General features: G+C 35.4%; 1 protein-coding gene across 10 annotated transcripts in view; it reads left to right on the top strand.

Moving 5' to 3' along the window:
* Positions 1-19506, top strand: part of CCSER2 (coiled-coil serine rich protein 2) — a 220377-nt gene that overhangs the window by 161110 nt on the left and 39761 nt on the right. For all 10 annotated transcript variants that reach the window (XM_028511321.2, XM_036026727.1, XM_036026729.1 and 7 more), the window contains 3 exons: positions 3748-3831; positions 11396-11482; positions 14343-14432. In XM_028511321.2, the coding sequence (XP_028367122.1) occupies positions 3748-3831; positions 11396-11482; positions 14343-14432 (261 nt within the window). The remainder of the gene's footprint in view (positions 1-3747; positions 3832-11395; positions 11483-14342; positions 14433-19506) is intronic.

Genomic DNA, 19506 nt, shown 5'->3' with positions numbered 1-19506 from the left:
ATAAAGCCTCAAAACCTCAGACTGATAAAACCTCTGAGGGTTGAGGCAGTGGGAGAAACTCCCAGCCTCATAGGAAAGTTCCTTGGAGAGACCCACAGGATCCTAGAATGTACACAAAACCACCCACCCAGGAATCAGCACCAGAAGGGCCCAGTTTGCTTGTGGGTAGCAGTGGGAGTGACTGAAAGCCAGCAGAGAGCTGAACAAGCGGCACTGTTCCCTCTCTGACCCTTCTCTCCCCATACAGCACCACAAAGCAGCCTCGTGCATTACACCACCCTGAGAATGCCCAAGGCTTCACCCCTTACTACATAACAAGTATACTGAGACAAAAAAATAAATGGCCCAAATGAAAGAACAGATGAAAGCTCCAGAAAAACTATAAATAAGCACTGAAGAGGTAGTCAATCTATCAGATGTGTAGTTCAACACTGGTACTCTGGATGCTCACAGAATTGGTTGTGTGTGGTCACAAAATAGAGGAAAAAGTGAAGGCTATGAAAAGTGAAATCAAGGAAAATATACAGGGAACCAACAGTGACAGAAGGAAAACCAGGATTCAAATCAATGGTTTGGACCAAAAGGAAGAAGTAAACACTTAACCAAAACAGAATGAAGAAATAAGAATTCAAAAATATGAGGGGAGGCTTAGGAACCTCCAAGAGAACTTTAAAGATTCCAACATCTGAATCATATGGGGTACCAGTAGGAGAAGAGGAAGAGCAAAGGAATTGAAAACTTATTTGAAAAAATAATGAAGGAGAACTTCCCTAATCTGGTGAAGGACATAGACTTCCAGGAAGCTCAGAGAGTCCCAAAGAAGCTGGACCCAAAGAGGAACACACCAAGGCCCATCATAAGTACTTAGTCAAGATCAAAGATAAGGAGAGAATCTTAAAAGCAGGAAGAGAAAAGGAGAGAGTTACCTACAAAGTAGTTCCCGTTAAAGTTGATTTCTCAAAAGAAACTCATCAGGAAAGAAGGGCTGGGAAAGAAGTATTCAAAGTCATGAAAAGAAAGGACTTAACATCTCAGATTACTCTATCCGGTAAAGCTGTCATTTAGAATGGAAGGGCAGATAAAGTGCTTTCCAGACAAGGTCAAGTTAAAGGAGTTCATCATCACCAAGCCCCTATTATATGGAATGTTAAAGGGGCTTATCTAAGAAAAAGAAGATAAAAAATATGTAAAGTAAAAACAAGAGCAAACTCACAATTATTAACAACCATACCTAAAACAAAAACAAAAACAAACTAAGCAAAAACTAGAAAAGGAACAGACCCACAGAAATGGAGATCCCATGGAGGGTTAGCAACAGGGAAGTGGAAGGAGGAGAGAGGGGGAAAAGATACAGAGAATAAGTAGCATAGATGGTAGGTAGAAAATAGAGAGGGGTAGGGTAAGAATAGTATGGGAAATGTAGAAGCTAGAGAACTTGTAAGTATGACACGTGGACATGAACTTAAGGGGGGAATGTTGGTGGGAGAGGGTGTGCAGGGTGAAGGGGAGTGAAGAGGGGGAATGGGACAATTGTAACAGCATAATCAATAAAATATATTTAAAAAAATCAACAAACACAAAGTCATGCAGTTTTTCTACTTTTTTATTTCAAGAAATTTTAGTCTTGTATGTTATATTTCTGTGATTCGTTTTGAGTTAATTTTGTGTAACACCTGTGCTTGGGTTAACTCTTTTGTGTAAAAAGTTGGCCATTGAATGTGCGTGTATTGGGGCACTGACACCCCATGCAGTTGAAAATCTGTGTATTACTTTTGACTCCCCCAAAACTTAACTGCTAATAGCCCACTGTTGACCCAAAAGCCTTAGAGATAACACAGTTGATTAACACATATGTTATATATGTTACAGAATGTATTATTACAATAAAGTAAGCTAGAGAAAAGAAAATGTTAAAATCATAAGGAAGAGAAGATACATTTACAGTTTTTAACTGAAAAAAGTTCACATATAAGTGGACTAGTACAGTTCAAATCTTGTTCAAGGATGAACTGTAATTTTGTGTAAGAATTTCACAAAATTAGGCAAAGAGGACAACTGTACTAGCATAATCAATAAAATATATGAAAAAAATTTACCTACATGCTATGTCTCCTTTTTTAGCACTCTTGTTTCGATGCAAGATATTTCCATGGTCTGGGAGATTTCCTTGAGGACAAATATGTCTGAGAAAGATTGTAGTGGTATTGTTCCTTGAAGGTTATTGACTCTGGGTTCCCCAAGGCAGCAAGATGCTGTCTGAACAAACAAGGTGCCAAGCTGGAGTTATACTGGTTTGGTTAGTGGCTGAGTTCTTGATCATCACCCGGATATTGATATATTCTTCACTGGTTCATCTTTCTTGTGGTTGTCTGTGAATTCTTGAACCTGGCATTTCTTTTTTGTTTTTTAAATATAATTCTTATTTCCAGTTGTTTCCAACTATTCATAATTGCAGTTTTTTTCCAAGTTGGTTATTATAGAATAGTATATTTCTATAGTGGCAATAAGACATAATCAGTGGCTGAGGAGATTATCCAGTATAAGATTTTTTCAGCCCTTACAGAGAATTATTTATAGTAATTAGTTATAAATAATACCAAGTAACATGTTAATGTTACATAATTTTTTCAAGAAATGTAAGAAAATGTATTTCCTTGAAAATGATACTGAGTCACAGTTCTTCTTAATTTTCCTGATCCTTCCTTTTGCACAGGGCCAAGACTTTCCTTGCACCAATTTTTAAAAATTGCAATGACTATTTTTTCTTTTTTTTCACATTTTTTATTATTGTTGAAGTACAGTTGTCTTCATTTTACCCCCGCCACTTGCTCCCATCCCAGCCATTCCCACTTCCCATCCTTGATCCTACCCTCTTTGGTTTTGTCCATGTGTTCCTGAAAACCCTAAGAAATGAACCTGCCATTTCCTAGCTGTTTTTTCCCATTTGGGAAGGGGTAGGACTTAATATTGTCCTATTATTTTTTTTACTGTGTTTAAAGACAGAAAGTATAATGTTTTTAAACATTTTTTTATTGAGGGTATAGCTTAGATACAGTAAACTGCTTAATGTGTACTAATTTTAAGTATACAGCTTGAATTTTGCTATTACGTACTCTTGTAACCACCATATAGTCAAGTCATAGAACATTCCATCATCCTGATAGGTTACTTAGTGCTCCTTTCCCATTGGTAACCACTTCCCTCTGAGTCAGCCACTGGTTTTCTGATTTCTAACACCATAAATTAGTTTTTCCTGTTCTTAGATGTAATGTAAAATGCAAAATATATATTCATGTGTCTATAATTTTTAATCAAATGAGTTTTGTGTCCAGGCTTTGCTGCATTACTTAATATTACTGTTTCTGTCTCCTTTATTCTGCAAACACCACAGCGAAAGCAAAGCAGATTTAATTGACTTGTATTTTATGTTTTCTTATAGATGAGAGAATGGTAAAATTCTTCAGAAAATTTCTCATATTTCTTTTCCCACTCTGAAAGTTTCATTGGCTTTCTGTTTCACTCACTCATATAGTATGTTATTTATTGCCACAAATTTTCTTTTTCCTAGCTCTCTTTTTTCCTAGCTCTCTTTTTTCCTCTTCCATCCTTCTATAAGTGTATAGATGAAAGGGAGATTTCTAAAATCTTATTTTCTGACCATGCTAGCATTTGGTCTGGGGTGAATTCAGGTTGACTTGCGTACCTATAGTTATTGTGTTAATCTCATACTTCTGTTCTTTCTGACAGCATGATGGAAGTGGTTCATTGCATGATGTCCAGCTATCATTACCATCTAGTCCAGAACCAGAAGATGGTGATCAAATATGTAAGGTATGTCCAGGTAGTCATGCTGAATGTTTCAAAATTCTTCTTATTACCAAAATTGTAAAGTAACCAGAATTAAAACATTTACTAATAAATGTCTTAAAACCTTTAGCTTTGCTGTCTTGAGTTTAAACAAGTTTGCTTTTAACTTTTGCTACCTGGTTAAGTTTAAATGATATCCCTGTTGGGCTTTAACTTGAATTTATCAGCTGGATAATCATTTACTCAGGATACTGGCATAGGATACTTTCTATTTTAAATATCATTAAATTTTGAAAATTCTTTTTTATAATTATGAACAATAGTTTTAAAATTATGACTACCAATAAAAATGAAAATGATTAACATATACTTCTTATATATCATATCACAACATTGAAAAACTATAGTGAAAAAGAGATTTTTTTCCCCATTTAAAAATATAATTATGCAGGGACATTTTAGGGAAAGTACATTTTTTTAAACAATTCTCATCTTTAGGTTTATTTTTAGTTTACCTTTTTCTTTTTTAAGTATTTTTTACTGATTATATTTCAGTTTTCCCAATTCCTCTCCCTTTATCCTCATTCCACCCTGACCCCCAGCCTTCCAGCATTCCCCCCCTTAGTTCATGTCCATGGGTAGTACATATAAGTTCTTTGAGTCCTGTTTCCTATAACATTTTTTTATCTCTTCCCATCTATTTTATGCGTACTAATTATGCTTCTTCTACCCTGTACGTTTTCCCCCCATTCCTCCCATCCCCCTCCCCCCTAAACTCCCTCTGTGTGATGTACATTTCTCTGATTCTGTTCCTGTTCTAGTTGTTTGCTTAGTGTTTGTTTTTGTTGTTTTTCTTTCTTTTAGATTCATTTGTTAATAGTTGTGACTTTGTTGTCATTTTATTGTTCATATTTTTGATCTTCTTTTTCTTAGATAAGTTCCTTTAACATTTTGTATAATAATGACTTGGTGATGATGAACTCCTTTAACTTGACCTTATCTGAGAAGCACTTTATCTGCCCTTCCATTCTAAATGATAGCTTTGCTGGATAGAGGAATCTTGGATGTAGGTCCTTGCCTTTCATGACTTCAAATATTTCTTTCCAGCCCCTTCTTTCCTAGAGGGTTTCTTTTGAGAAATCAGCTGATAGCCTTATAGGAACTCCTGTGTAAGTGACTGTATTCTTTTCTCTTGCTGCTTTTAGGATTTTCTTTGTCTTTGATCTTGGGTAACTTAATGATGATGTGCCTTGGTATGTTCCTCTTTGCGTCCAATTTCTTTGGGACTCTGAGCTTCCTGGACTTCCTGGAAGTCTTGTTTCATTCGCCACATTGGGGAAGTTTTCCTTCATTGTTCAGATAAGTTTTCAATTTCTTGCTACTGTTCTTCTCCTTCTGGCACCCATATAATTCGGATATTGGAATGTTTCAGGTTGTCCCAGAGATTTGTAAGTCTCTCCTCGTTTTTTGAATTCTTGTTTCTTCATTCCGTTCTGGTTGGATGTTTATTTTTCTCTTTTGTTTCAAATTGTTGCTTTGAGTCCTGGTTTCCTTCTTGTCACTGTGGTTCCCTGAATATTTTGCTTTATTTCATTTTGGGTATCTTTCAATTTGTTTTTTCAACTTTTGACTAAGCTCAATCAGTTCTGTGAGCATTTTGATTACCAGGTCTTTAAAGTCTCCATCAGATAGGTTGTCTGTCTCCTCATCACTTAGTTCTCTTTCTGAAGTTTTGCTGTGTCCTTTCATTTGGGCCATATTTCTTTGTCTTGGTACACCTGATAAGTTGTAAGGGGGCGGGGCCTTAGGCATTCATTGGGGCAGGGCACCCGTCTTTGCTGCTCTGTGGTGCTGCTGTGGGGGAAGGGCCAGAGAGGGAACAATGCAGTTCACCTGCTCATCTCTGGCGCACTTTCCAACGGTCGCTCATGTGAGACTGGTAGTCCGCAGTCAACTCTTGAGTCTCAGTTTCGCCTTCAGCCAGCCCCACCTGCCTTGTCTGCCACCTTGCCTCAGTTTTTCTGAGCTGGTCTAGCCCACAAGTTCCGCCACTTTACCGGTCTGATTGTTCTGGTTAAATTTTTCTTTAATTCCTTGGTTGTCAGAGTTCCATGCAGTATGATTTTCTGGCACTTCTTGTTTTTTGTTGATTTGAGATTGGTTGCTCTCCTCCTTTTGGTTTTGCAAGGAAGCAAAGGGTTTCTACCTACGCTACCATCTTGGCTGGAACTCCCAAAACTTTTTCTTTTTTTTTTTTTTTATTTTAGTCATTGTTCAAGTACAGTTTTCTGCCTTTTATTCCCATTCCAGCCCATCCACCCATCCTTCCCCACCCACCTCCCATTCCCCCCCCCCCTTAGTTTTTGTCCATGTGTCCTTTATATTTGTTCCTGTAAACCCTTCCCATTCTCCCCTGAAATTCCCTCTTCTCTCCCCTCTGGTCACTGTCAGCCTGTTCTCTATTTCAGTGTCTTTGACTATATTTTGCTTGTTTCTTTGTTTTGTTGTTTAGGCTCCTGTTAAAGGTGAGATCATATGGTATTTGTCTTTCATTGCCTGGCTTATTTTGCTTAGCATAATGCTTTCCAGCTCCAAAACTTTTTCTTTTGCCACTTTCTTTTTCTGTCCTTACCTGAGGGCATGCTCATTGATTTTAGAGAGAAGGGAAGGGAGGCAGAAAGAGAAGAGATATAAGTTGGTTGTGTTTTGTAACACATGCCCCTAACAGGGAATGAATTCTCATCCTAGGCTAATGTCCTGTCCAGGAATCAAACCCCTGGTCTTTTGGTTTGCAAGGTGACATCCAACCAACTGAGTCACAATCGCCAGGGCTCTTTTGCAACTACTTTTGACGCATATATTAATTTCTTAAGTACCCACAAGTATTTTTAATTTATTTAAGTCCTGATTCATTCTTTATTTATTTAAGTTTTGATTTATAAAATATTTTGCTCTTACATTTTATTTTCAGTGTATGCTAGTTAATAGACAACCTCAAAATATTGGCACCTTAGAAGAAAAGTTCATTTCTCACTTGTTAATTTTTAATATCTTACTTACTGGCTGTAGATCAACTGGAACTCTGTTTCATATGTTTTTTTTCACTCTGAAATTAGAGCTGAAAGATCAGCCCCTACCTATCCTGGAACATAGTGTTTTTCTACCTGAGGGAGAAGAACATTGCCAGAATCACATTTGATTCTTCTTGAATGTAGCATATGTTACTTCCACAACAAACCAAGTGACGAAGCCTGCTATTAGTGGTCAGAGAAGCATAATTTTCTCACCAGATATGGAGTGACTTACTGGGAACAGGATTGTATATAAAACAATCAAAACCTAAAGAATATAGGAGAGTAGACACATCTTGTTATCTAATCATAGCTTTTCAACATGGGACCTACCTGCCCTTGTACAAATTTCTTCCCAACTTTACACTTCCACATACTGTGAATATAGTAATCTAAATAGAGAGTCTGCAGAATGTCCTTTTTTTTTTGCCCTTTTTAAAAATTATTTTATTGTTGTTCAAGTACAGTTGTCTGCATTTATCCCCCACCCCAGCCATACCCACCTCCCTCCCCTGCTTCCCACCCACCTTTGGTTTTGTCCACGTGTCCTGAAAACGCTTCCCCTCTTTCCCCCCAATTATCCCCTCCCACCTCTCCTCTGGTTACTGTCAGATTGTTCTTAATTTCAATGTCTCTGATTATATTTTGCTTACTTGTTTGTTTTGTTGATTAGATTCCACTTAAAGGTGAGATCATATGGTATTTGTCTTTAACCACCTGGCTTATTTCACTTAAGATAATGCTTTCCAGTTCCACCCATGCTGTTGTGAAGGGTAGGAGCTCCTTCTTTCTCTCTGCTGCATAGTATTCCATTGTGTAAATGTACCATAGTTTTTTTTTAAATTTTATTTTAATCATTGTTCAAGTACAGTTTTCTCCCTTTTACTCATACAGAATTCCTTTTAAAAAAAAAAGACTTTTAAGTGTACATCTGTTGACAACCACTGATTATCTTGCAAAGTTGACTTTTTTCTACACTCCTTTTTTATGAAAAGTTTTTTACATGTAAAGAGATTCTTCTTAAAGAAAAAAATTAATTCCAACTTTTTTACATCAGTATCTTCATTTTTTCCAGTGTTTATTTGTCTAAATATTTAATATTACATGAAAGACATACTGTTACACAATATTTAAATCTTGTATCTTCTAGGCAGACCATTCCTAGACTTTCTTCTTTTTTAATGTGAGATGCAATAGCTGATAGTCTCTCTCTCCAGTACACTAGACACTAGACTCTTTTCATCAGCAGATCCCCAGCTGTGTGTTCATCTCATCCAAAATGGCTTAGCAGTTCTCTGTCATTACACATTTAAGGTTTAAAATCTCCACTGGACCTGCCATGTCTTTTTATCTCAGGACAATTCCGTCTCCCATTCTGCTTATGAATTGTTCCAGACAAACTCTCTTCAAGCCCCTTTCTCAGCCACTCTCTTCAAGTTTTCAGGTAGCCTTGTGTTCATTAAGCAAGATCTGCTACTTGCCTTTCTGCTTTCCGACTTACCTGTAGCTATTGTCATTCTCATTCACTTTGTTCCAGCTACAGGGGAAAAGTGGGCACAGTGCTGTGTAAGATCACCCATTCTTCTTGTGTTCTTGACTCTCTCTTATGCCACTTTATCTACTTCTTCATCTTCAGATTCTAAATTTCTATAACTTTTCTGTCTTAAATTCAATAAATCAAAAATAAACTTTTCCTTGACTCCCCTTAAGACTCCTTCCAGTACATGTGCAAACATGGAAAAATGAAAATAGCTACTGATTTTAACGTTGTAGACATTTGGTATGGCTTTTGTCTTAAATGCTTTTATCCCTTGGTTTTTGTGTCACTTCTTTCTGAAATCCCTCACACCGTTTTTCTCCTATTTCATTTCTGTTCTTTGGAATGTAGATTTTTATCTTTAGCCCAGTTCCCTTGGAACCTTTTTCAGTCATGATTTCACATATGAAATACTTGATAACATGTAAAGTCTTTCTTTAATAATTGGTAATCCAGTTGCCCACTGGACATTTCCACTGTATGTCCCATCCACTACTTTTAATAATATATTAAAATTCACAAATATTTCTTTTTGGGCATATATAGTCTTCCTCTCTTATTCGTCCGCTCTTTTAGTGGCACAGTCATTCACCATATCACCCTAGCTAGGAAAACAGGTGTTACTCTTGACTGCTCCTCTGTGCTATTCTCTCACATGCAGTGAATCACCAAAAGCTTCCAATTTTGAGTCTTCTCCTCTGCATTCTTCCCCTTATGATCACTGTTATTAGTTAGGCTCCTACTTACCTGGAGTATTGTATCTTGATAAGAAGTTCCTTAGCCTATTTTTGTTGTTGTTGTCAAATATGGCTTCCAAACAGCTGTCAAAGACATCTCGAGTGCAAAATCATCTGTCTTTCCTGGCTTAGGCCATACTTTATGCTCATGGTCCTTTATGATCTGGCCATTGCCTAGTTATTAACCACATTGCTCCCCATTACTCAGCAGAATCTTTGTGTGACTATACCGCTGCATATAGGTCTCCAGATAAGCTGTGCTTGTCCTCATCTCTGTATTGTCGTACAATACTTAAAGTTTCTTACACTAAAATCCAAAGCCTGCCACACTTCTGTACCTTCAGAACTTTTTACTCATCCTTTAAGACTCGCCTAGAGTTAACTCATTCCCTCTTGTATTCTCCTTTGCTTATCTTTATGTGTAAATCCCTTAAAGCAGTGCCTGTCATAAAGTAAGTGCTATATACATGTTGCTTATTAATGTTTACTACATTGTAGTTTGATTTCATTTTTGGGTCCTTGATCAGTGGCAGAACCTAGCAGTGACTGAATGATAGCTATATATTCCATCAAGTTGCTGTACTGTCTATCAGTTGTTCCCTCATAGGATAAGTGTAAATCTATAAACCTTCAGATTAACACCTTATTGTAAGTTTTCTCCTACTTAGCATCATTTCTTTGGCATAGATTCCTAGGAGTGGGCCAACCAAGTCAAAGACTGCAAGTATTTTTGTAATTCCTGCATATAATCATACTTTGTCCAGAAAGATCAGTTGTGGTGTTAATCACATTGAGCATTTCTCCCCCAGATTTAATACCTATAAAATAATACCTTTAAAATATATTTCTTCAACAAATTAAATAGCACATTTTGCCAGTTACGTGTGTATTTGTGAGAACTGGCTGTTTGTCTTTTGGAGCCTAAAGAATGGTATTATGTGTTTGAACAGGCTCTTACATACTTGAGATATAAACCCTTTGTCATGTCTCCTTAGGTTTTCACCAGCTTTTAACTTTGATGTTAATTGTATAGATGCTTTAAATTTTATGTAATTAAATATATTTATTATTTTTACTAGTTTCATTTGCCACATAGCTTAAGATTATATCCTTCATGATCTACAATCTGTCTTTTTTTAGTCTTGATTTATGCATTTTTTTAATTTCTAAGTCCTTTAATTTTAACTGGAAATCTTTTTTATATACATATAATAAATAGTCTTTTCCAATTGCAGTATACATAGCATAATTTAAAAAATCCCTTCTCCCCCATTGTTTATTTGCTATGTTAAAACTTTTGCAAAATGTCTATTTCTGATCTGTTAAAGAGATTGCAATGTTTTTTTGTTTCCAACATACCTGAAGGAGATGGCCTACTTTGCTCAGCAACAACACATTATAATTATTTGCTTACATATTTTTCTGCCTGGAAAGATGATAGTATAATTCATGTATATATTCTAATTTTCTTGTTTCCACTACTTCCTCAGTATATGTTTCTCAGTATATATAACTATATAGTAATCATAGTTTATACTTGGGAATGTAGCTGCATTCCTGCTTAACTTGACAATAGATTTCCACTTAATACTGTTAGGAATCCTCATAGATTAAGTTGATAGGGTATTTTCCCTTTGATTCAGGTAATTCTCAGAAAAGTGGCTCCTGGGAAAATATCTCCTGGTTTCCTTTCAGGCACATTTATCTTTCTGCTGAATTCTGAACCAGCCATGAAATGACTGTTCCTTTAATTACACTGTTCCCTTTGCTTGTTGTGCCCTCCTCCAATGATAGGCCTCTCTTATACATTCCTTGAAATTTAGTTGCAGTTACTGTTTTGTATCCAATTTGCTCTACTATATGGCCTATGTCCCAGTTTCTTTGTATGTAAAATGGGGATAATAGTACCTACCACGGGGATGTGGTCAGGATCAAATGCTTTGATACCTAACAGTACTTAGTTCTTGGCACCTTGTTAAGTACTCAATCAATATTAGTTGTTGCTGCTTGTTGCTGCTATTATTGTTCATTGTTTACATGTCAAACTCCATTAGATAATGAACTCATAGAACATTAAAATGTGTTTTGGGTTTTTTTTTTTAGTTTAATAGCTGGAATTTAGTGAGATTTTTTTCACTTGAATGAACAAATCATTGCTCATTCTTCATCATTGATTTAGTGTTTCTCATTAGGGTATTTTAAATGCAGTTAAATATTTTATGTTAAATTTTTTAATGTTTCAGAGTGAAGATTTATTAAATGAAATAAAACAACTTAAAGAGGAAATAAAGAAAAAAGATGAAAAAATCCAACTATTAGAACATCAGCTTGTAAGTATTATAGTGTGTAGAGAAGACTTTTTAAAACTAAGCAATATGTATTTTTTATAAAACTATAGCCAGAATTGAAGTTTGACTTTGATTTTGGCTTTCAGAGTTGCATTATTATATTATTTTTAGATTATATGCCCTCTAAAAGTATGTGGTTTAACTTATATTTTAAACTGTAAATAGTCAAGATGAAAAGAAAATCTTTGTCCATTCATTTTCAGTGGCATATGTTTTGGGGTTTTGAAATTCACCAATTTACAATCAGTCATTTTATTGCTAAAAGATAAATGTCTTTTCTTCATGTGTTTTTAAAGAACTGAGTACTGCTGAGTTGAAAACAGGGCATTTTTCTCTCTGGTAGCAGAATGAAATTGGGTGTCCAACTTAGCTATCTGTACAACTCTGTTAGAAGAAATGTTTCTTCTCCATGGACAGTGGTGAATAGAATCTTCGTAATTTTATAGTGGTTACAGTTTCAAATGTAGGACCATGTGAAAATAATATGGATGCTGTCTTGAAGTTAAACATAACTTAGTTTGTAGTGATTTAGAAAAGGCTAGAATAACAAGAACATAATGGCATAAAAATACCAATAGGCCAAGAAAAATCTTTGTTGGATGTCAAAAGCATATTACTAAAAAGCAGGTTTTCTAAATTATGGAAAACAGATATTCACCAAATCTTACTCTTCATATGACAATACGTAGACACAGAAAGGAAATTATTTCCAGAATCGCACTAGTCAAGATAGAATAAATAATGTGCTTGCATTAAGATAAACACTTTATATTACTTTTATCTTCTGTACACACATCCCATATATGTTGAAAGCTAAGTCCCATTAGAGTGAACACCAGGAGACCCTAACTTGACTCTTGAATGAACAACTCGGGATTGAACTGTGTGGGTCCACTTATATGCAGTTTGTTTGTTTTTTTTTTTTTGCAATAAACATACATAGGATTATAAATGTATATTCCATCCTTATTGTTTTTAAAATAATATTTTCTGTAGCTTACTTTATTGTAGGAATATAGTATATAATACATATAACATAAAGAATGTGTTAATTGACTATTTATGTTTTCCATAGGGCTTCCGATCAACAGTAGGCTATCAGTAGTTAAGTTCTTGGGGAGTCAAATGTTATGTGCAGGTTTTCAACTGTGCAGAGAATTGGCACACCTGAACCCCACATTGTTCAAGAGTCAACTATATATTGAATTACGTTTTGATGACTATCTCAATTCTTAGGAATGAGAAATATGTCTGTACTACAAGAAATGAAAAATATGTCAGTACTACAGAGATTTTTTTGTTTTAACTAGATTTTATTTTGTATATGGAAATTGGAATGATCTAGTTTCAATTTAGGTAATTTTTGAATATTGGTAATTATTTTTAAACTAGAAACTTAAAATTTTATCTTGATGCAGCAATGAATCAGCTGGCATTGTTGTGAGAGGCAACATTTGGCTTCAGTGAATTTTTTTTGAAAACTCAATGCCTTTGGGTGATTTACAAGCACACATGCCCACATCATGCTGAGTGTTCAGCAGTTTTTGACCAAAAAGGAAACGATACTCATGCTCCACCTTACTGTTCACCCAGTCTTGCCCTGAGCTACTTTGTTTCCCTGAATGAAAAAAGTCCTCAAAGGGAAACGTTTTGCCAGTGTAGAAGAGGTGAAACAAAAAATGGCAGAAACATTAAAAGGCATCAAAATCGATGAGTTCAAAAACTGTTTTGAGCAGTGGAAAAAACATCAATGTAGTATTGGATCAAAAGGAGAGTACTTTGAAGGTGACTGAAGTTTAAACATGTAAGAATAAATACATGATTTTGTATAAATAAATTCTGGAGGTATTTATTTGTATAAATAAATTATGATGATTTGGGTCCCCTTTCATAATATGGTTATATTCCAACTTCACACTAAGGAGAAATTCTCATTCTCAATCCTTTCATTTTTTAAAAAGACTTTATTTATTTTGAGAGAGAAGGGATGTGAGGGAAAGAAATATTGATTGGTTGCCTCTTACACACCCCTACTTGGGGACCTAACCTGTAACCCAGGCTTGTACCCTGATTGGGAATCGAACTGGTGACCTTTCAATTTGCAGGTCGGTGCTCAATCCACTGAGCCACACCAGCTAGGACAGTCTTTACTTCTTTTTTCTTTTTCTTCAAATATTTGGTATTTACTTGAAAGACCAAAGTTTACACAACAGATACATTACTTTGTGTAGTATAAATGTCTAAATGAGTATGCTTTGAGTGGAATCATGGTAAGATAATTCATTTGTGAATTGAGATCTATCTTGTCAAAGGGCAGAGATCCTTCAAAGTATTACAGTCCAGTAAAGTCAGCACATCATTAAAGGAGCTTAAAAGTCCTAGACATGTGAAAAGACAGTCTTACTTGCAGAGTGGTAGTATTTAAAATGCGGTAGAAACCAGTCAAAAATGAATTTAAGAAATTGTGCTGCAGTTATTGTAGGAATCATAATAGTTTAGGGAAATACTTCAATTCTTGCATTTGTATTCTTTATATATTATATATTGTTATGTATATTTTCCATTTGTATACATAAGTACTGTATATATTTATATGCATAAAATTATGGGGTAGTGCATTTTATGGATAATATAAGAGATTGCAAATGTGATTTTGACTATTCCAAATTTTAGCCTTCTGGCTGACTCTCGAACCCAGTCTCTGAATAAGGTGGAAAATTACCTGATAGATCTTGATGTTTGCCCCTCTTTTTTTAACCCTCTAAAAGAGACCCTAATTTCTTTGTATATGTAGATATGTTTGAAATATTACATCAGTATAAAAATTTGCATTTTTGTTCAGGCAACTCGATGTAACTGTCACCAAAAATCTAAAGAGGAAAAATGCACATATGTCAATAAATATACTCAAACACCCTGGAGAAGAATTCCTGTAAGTAGCATATACCCATAACCCCTTCTCTTGTCATTTACTATTTTGATGTTTTATTCCACCTTGTTTTTACTCTAGTCTTTAAAAAGTTTGAATCTGTAATAGCTATTAATTTCTTTTAGCAAGTTGTTTTTTCCTTGTCTCTTAGGCGTTTATGTGCTTTCTAAAGCTTTTCTTGTGTCTTGTGTAAGTGATTGTGCATTTAATAGCTTTTCTGTTCTGCATATTGTAATCCGTTTTATTTGAGTGTGTAGTCTTCTCCCACTGCCTATATTTATGAGGGTATTATTTCTCCATACTCTTAAAGAAACAGAGGTCCAAAATGCAGTCTTCCCTCTTTGGCAGTATATGACTCTTTGAAAATATATGATGCCATATATTCTTTTTGTTGTTGAAATTTTCAAATATATTTTATTATTATGATTACTCATATTTCTCAAATGTTGAGGCTGTTAGGAAGTATAAATGCATTAGGATATAGACATTAAAGGTTATGTTTTTAGACATAGTTAAGGAATGGTTTGTTCTAAACAGAAAATAACCATGTAGTCTGCCCTTCTTTGTTGTTTTTCAAAAATGATACATCTCAGAACATGTTTAGTGCTAAAGTACACTGACAGTAATTTAATCTGAGTTTTTCTAAATTTAGCTCAGATTGTGTCTGAGCCAGAAGATCATCATATGATAATCAGTTATCATTATCCTATTGTATAGTGCTAAGTAATGAATAGTCCTTTTTTAGACAATGCCTAATAAGCCAGCCTTGACTCTTCTTTTGCCTTATTTTATCAGTGGAATCCTAGTAACACAAATTAAATGGTTAATATAATCAACAGTCCATTTTTTAAAACAGGTGTAGGCCTTTAAAGTTTATAAACTACTTATTTCTTTTAACCTAATTAGCATCTTTTGTGTGCTCTGTATGATGCTGATAATTAATTTATTCAGCAAAAGTTTGGTGAGCCTCTCCTGTCTAGTTAGGTTTCTGAAGTAGAAATGGGGATTTGTGGAAGGAAATACACAGAAAAATAAGGGGATTCCTCCATTAAGCAATTTAATAAAGGAACTGGTGATGTGATATAAAGGGTAGTAAGCTCTGTAAGGTTCAAAAGATTGGGAAAGAATGGATGGAAGAAATGAATAGTTGGAAGAATCAAGGAACATGGTGAAGAAGGTAAAGCGTGGTTGAATCATAGAAAGCAAAAGATGCCAGTAGACAGAAATGATACAGTATTTCTTTAAAGTCAAAGGATGTGGAAACTTAACTGTTTGGAAACAACTGCAAAATGAAAAACCATGCCTCTTGTTTCTAAATTGAGCTAGGGCTTTCCAGCTTTCTCCAAGTATCTTCATAGGGATGTTTGGGTCTTCTGACATTGTTACTAAGTAAATTGGTGGTTTCATTAAGTGTGAGTAGTTCTATTTTGCCCTCCTTCGGAGAGTCTGTAACATCTCTGGCTCCCTCAACTTCACTGTTCTGGAAACTGGCTATTATTTATAAGTCTACTCACTGGACAAAAATAAATGGTGCAAAACACATCAAGACATTCCTGAATATACTCTTGAGTTAGCTTTACTATGACCTTGGGTGAATGAAGGTCAAATTTTCAGCCTAGCACATGTAACAAACTCAGACTTTAGGATTCCTTATTATCTATTTCTATAGGAATCACCTGGCTGAATACCTTTGTTTTATAGGTAAGGTAACAAAAGCCAGGCAGATTAAATGGCATATTCAAGTTTCCATAATTACCCAGTGGCTGAATTAGTACTATTAACTTCAGACTGCTGGTCTTTAGTCCAAGGTTTCTTTCCCCTAAAGCACACTGAAGAGCCTTGAAGGATAGAAAGAAGTTTTGCAGATTGAAATGGGAGATATATTCTTGGCAAAAGGAACAATACAAGTAAAGGCAGAGAGGTGGGAAGATACAGTTGGGTAATATAATTTTGGCAGGAACATAGATGTATGTTTAGAAAAATAGTTGAAGTAGTGTTAAAGTTCATTTGAAGGTAGAATATAAAATTTTATCCAGGAATTACTGAGAAAATAGCAGTATTTATTTAAAGAAATAGTTACATAAATTTATTTAATTAAGTGCTAATTATTAAATGTTCATCTTAAATTTTTATTTTATTCTCTGATCTTATATTCTTTTTTTTTTTTTTAATCTTAAGCCCTTTAATTATTTTTTTAAGATTTTATTTATTTATTTTTAGAGAGGGAAGGGAAGGAGAGAGAGAGAGAGAAACATCAATGTGCGGTTGCTGGGGGCCACGGCCTGCAACCCAGGCATGTGCCCTGACCGGGAATCGAACCTGCAACACTTTGGTTCGCAGCCTGCGCTCAATCCACTGAGCTATGCCAGCCAGAGTTGATCTTATATTCTTTAGACTTTGTTGATTTCATTTAAAATAAATTACTTTGGAAACCATTTATTGTAATAACAAAGATTTTACTTTTTTCTTTTAAAAAGTTACACCTTATTCCACATGTTCTTTTTTGACAAGAACAGAACATATTTAAACAAGATGTTGATAATGGGGATGAGGAGATGCAGTGAGACTCATTTTTGGAAACATCTAGTTTGTTAGGTGGTGATTTGAGAAATCAAAACATGTTATATTAAAAAAATTCCCCAAGTTTAGTATAGGTAAATTTTTTTTTAATTTTTTAAGATTTTTTTATTTATTTTTAGAGAGGGAAGGGAGGGAGAAAGGAAGAGAGAGAGAAACATCAATGTGCAGTTGCTGGGGGCTGTGGCCTGCAACCCAGGCATGTGCCCTGTCTGGGAATCGAACCTGCAATGCTTTGGTTCGCAGCCTGCACTCAATCCACTGAGCTACACCAGCCAGGGTGGTAAATTTTTTTTTGATCTGGCTAACCTGATGCCGACCCCAGCTCCACATTGTGGATGGGGGAAAGACATTCACATGGACTGCTGAGTCCTGTGGAAGAAAAGGGTGGGTGGCTTTGCTCTCAAGAGGAGCCAAAAGCCGTGGGCTCCACCATGACAGGCCTTTATTTCTTCTGGGCATGTTACATGATTGTCCTCATTTACTATGCCCTGGTTGGCTTTAGGCGGTTACCTTTTAGAGAAAACACAGGAGCCAATGCTGCTAGTCACATCACAGAAGAAGGATATTTGCAAATGAAAGGGGAAAAGTAGTTGAACTGGTTATACTAGTCCTTCAAAAGTTTAGCATGGATTTTAGGAAGTTACTTTGCAGTAAATGTTTGCTGCAAATCAGGGTAAGGGGGTTTTTAGCAAAAGCAAAACTCAGCAGCCTAGGCACATTGCAAGCCTAAATCCCCATGGGAGAACCTGTCCGTGGGCGTGGGTCCTGTGCATTGACCCTTGCTTTTCACTGGGAGCTGCGCCCACACCTAACAGAACGGTCTCCTACATTAACCCTTTGGGAAGGCTGAAAGTAATAATCTGAGTACTTGTTCTTCACCATTTCCTGTAATATGTTGGAACATTTAAATGCCTTCCTTGAGATTCTTCCAGTTAGTTGAGGATTATAGGGTCTATCTCAGAGATTTGTGAGGCATATGTAAGCATTTCCTGAGAACATTTCTTGGAATAGGAGAAAGAAATCTGGCTGTAATGGAAGGCAGAGAAGGATAGTAGAAGAGAGAGTTACTGCCTATAACATTGGTTAACAACTATTTAGGATATGGGAATAAAAGAACAATACACATCTCAGTCAGAATCTGTCAGAAGAAGGAGAATGGTAGACCACCAATAGCAGCAGAGAAATTAAATTTGAATGTGTTGAGCCCAACATAAGTTTTTAAATGTTTTCAAAAGAAGTTTGGTATCAACTAATTACTGCAAATAAATTTTTCATAGTAGAGAACCAACAGAAAATACACCAGAGGATGAAATAAGGTAGTAGATCAGGGGAAAGGAAGAAAAGCAGATACTCACTTATTCATTCACAGATATTCATGTGCCGACTCTATTCTGGGCACTCTCCTAATCTTTGAGTGCAAACATGAAAAAGATACATACAGTCCCAGCATGCAGGATCCTTACAGAAACTTCAGATGTGCCTAAAATGGTATTAATCTCACTCTTTCCTCATGTGAAAAAGCTGTGATTAATTCCCTGACCAGAGACAAACAGCTGCTCGGGTTTATGCTATGTGGTAGAGATTTTAGCAGTCTGCTGTAATAATCCATATAACATATTTGTAGTATTTAAAATTTTATCTTGGGAGATAAAATGAAATGTTAAATGCAAGAAACAATATAACTCAAAGATTTGTCTTAAGAGCATTTTCTCCTGAGTCCTTTTTCTTTTATATCATGTGCCTTCCTGATTTTGGAAATGGGCAGCATTATTGATTAATTTTTATATGAGATTAATGTCCTGATTTTAATTCGATGTGCCATTTTCTCCCAATTAAAGAGATGTCACAGTACTATTTGTATATATTTCCAAAGGGAATTAAGAGGTTTATGTCTTTGTCAAGGTCCTTTATTGTAGTCACTGTTAGTTACATTTAAAACATGCCACTAAAAGTATTTTAAATGAAGTATACATATACTTTTATATTTAAACAAGTAAGGTTTATGATGTGGTCATGCAATTATTTTTAAATTGTTTGATGTTTAGTCAATATTAGATATTGACCATTGAATATGGCCTGTGTTTTAATGAGCTCAATGCTGACAGGTACCATCTATGTTGCTGAGACATTCCGTTCCATTCTATTATGTGTCTTTAACACTGATTTTATAAACAGTAGTACTGTGACTTTTATGGCTGGATCTGAAACCAATAACTGAGAAACAGAATTGTTTTTCAAGGCTAGGAACCAATTAAGTACGGCTATTATAGCAATTGATTTACCTTGTCATAAATTTTAGGGTATCTAAATCTGTGCCCTCCATTACCAAATATAAGAATAATTGAGAGGCATTTTTGAAATCACTGAAAGAAGCAAAGTTTGTCCGCAGTGCAGTTAGAAAACAAAGGATAGCCCGAACTTTTCTACTGCTAGGATCCCTTTCACTTGTGCAATGTAATATACAGTTTAGTTTACTGAGTTGTAGATTAGAATGCAG

Source organism: Phyllostomus discolor, chromosome 5, assembly GCF_004126475.2.
Source record: "Phyllostomus discolor isolate MPI-MPIP mPhyDis1 chromosome 5, mPhyDis1.pri.v3, whole genome shotgun sequence".
Lineage (NCBI taxonomy): Eukaryota > Metazoa > Chordata > Mammalia > Chiroptera > Phyllostomidae > Phyllostomus > Phyllostomus discolor.
The sequence above is the reverse complement of the archived record's forward strand: the minus strand, read 5'-3'. Positions and strand labels throughout refer to the sequence as shown.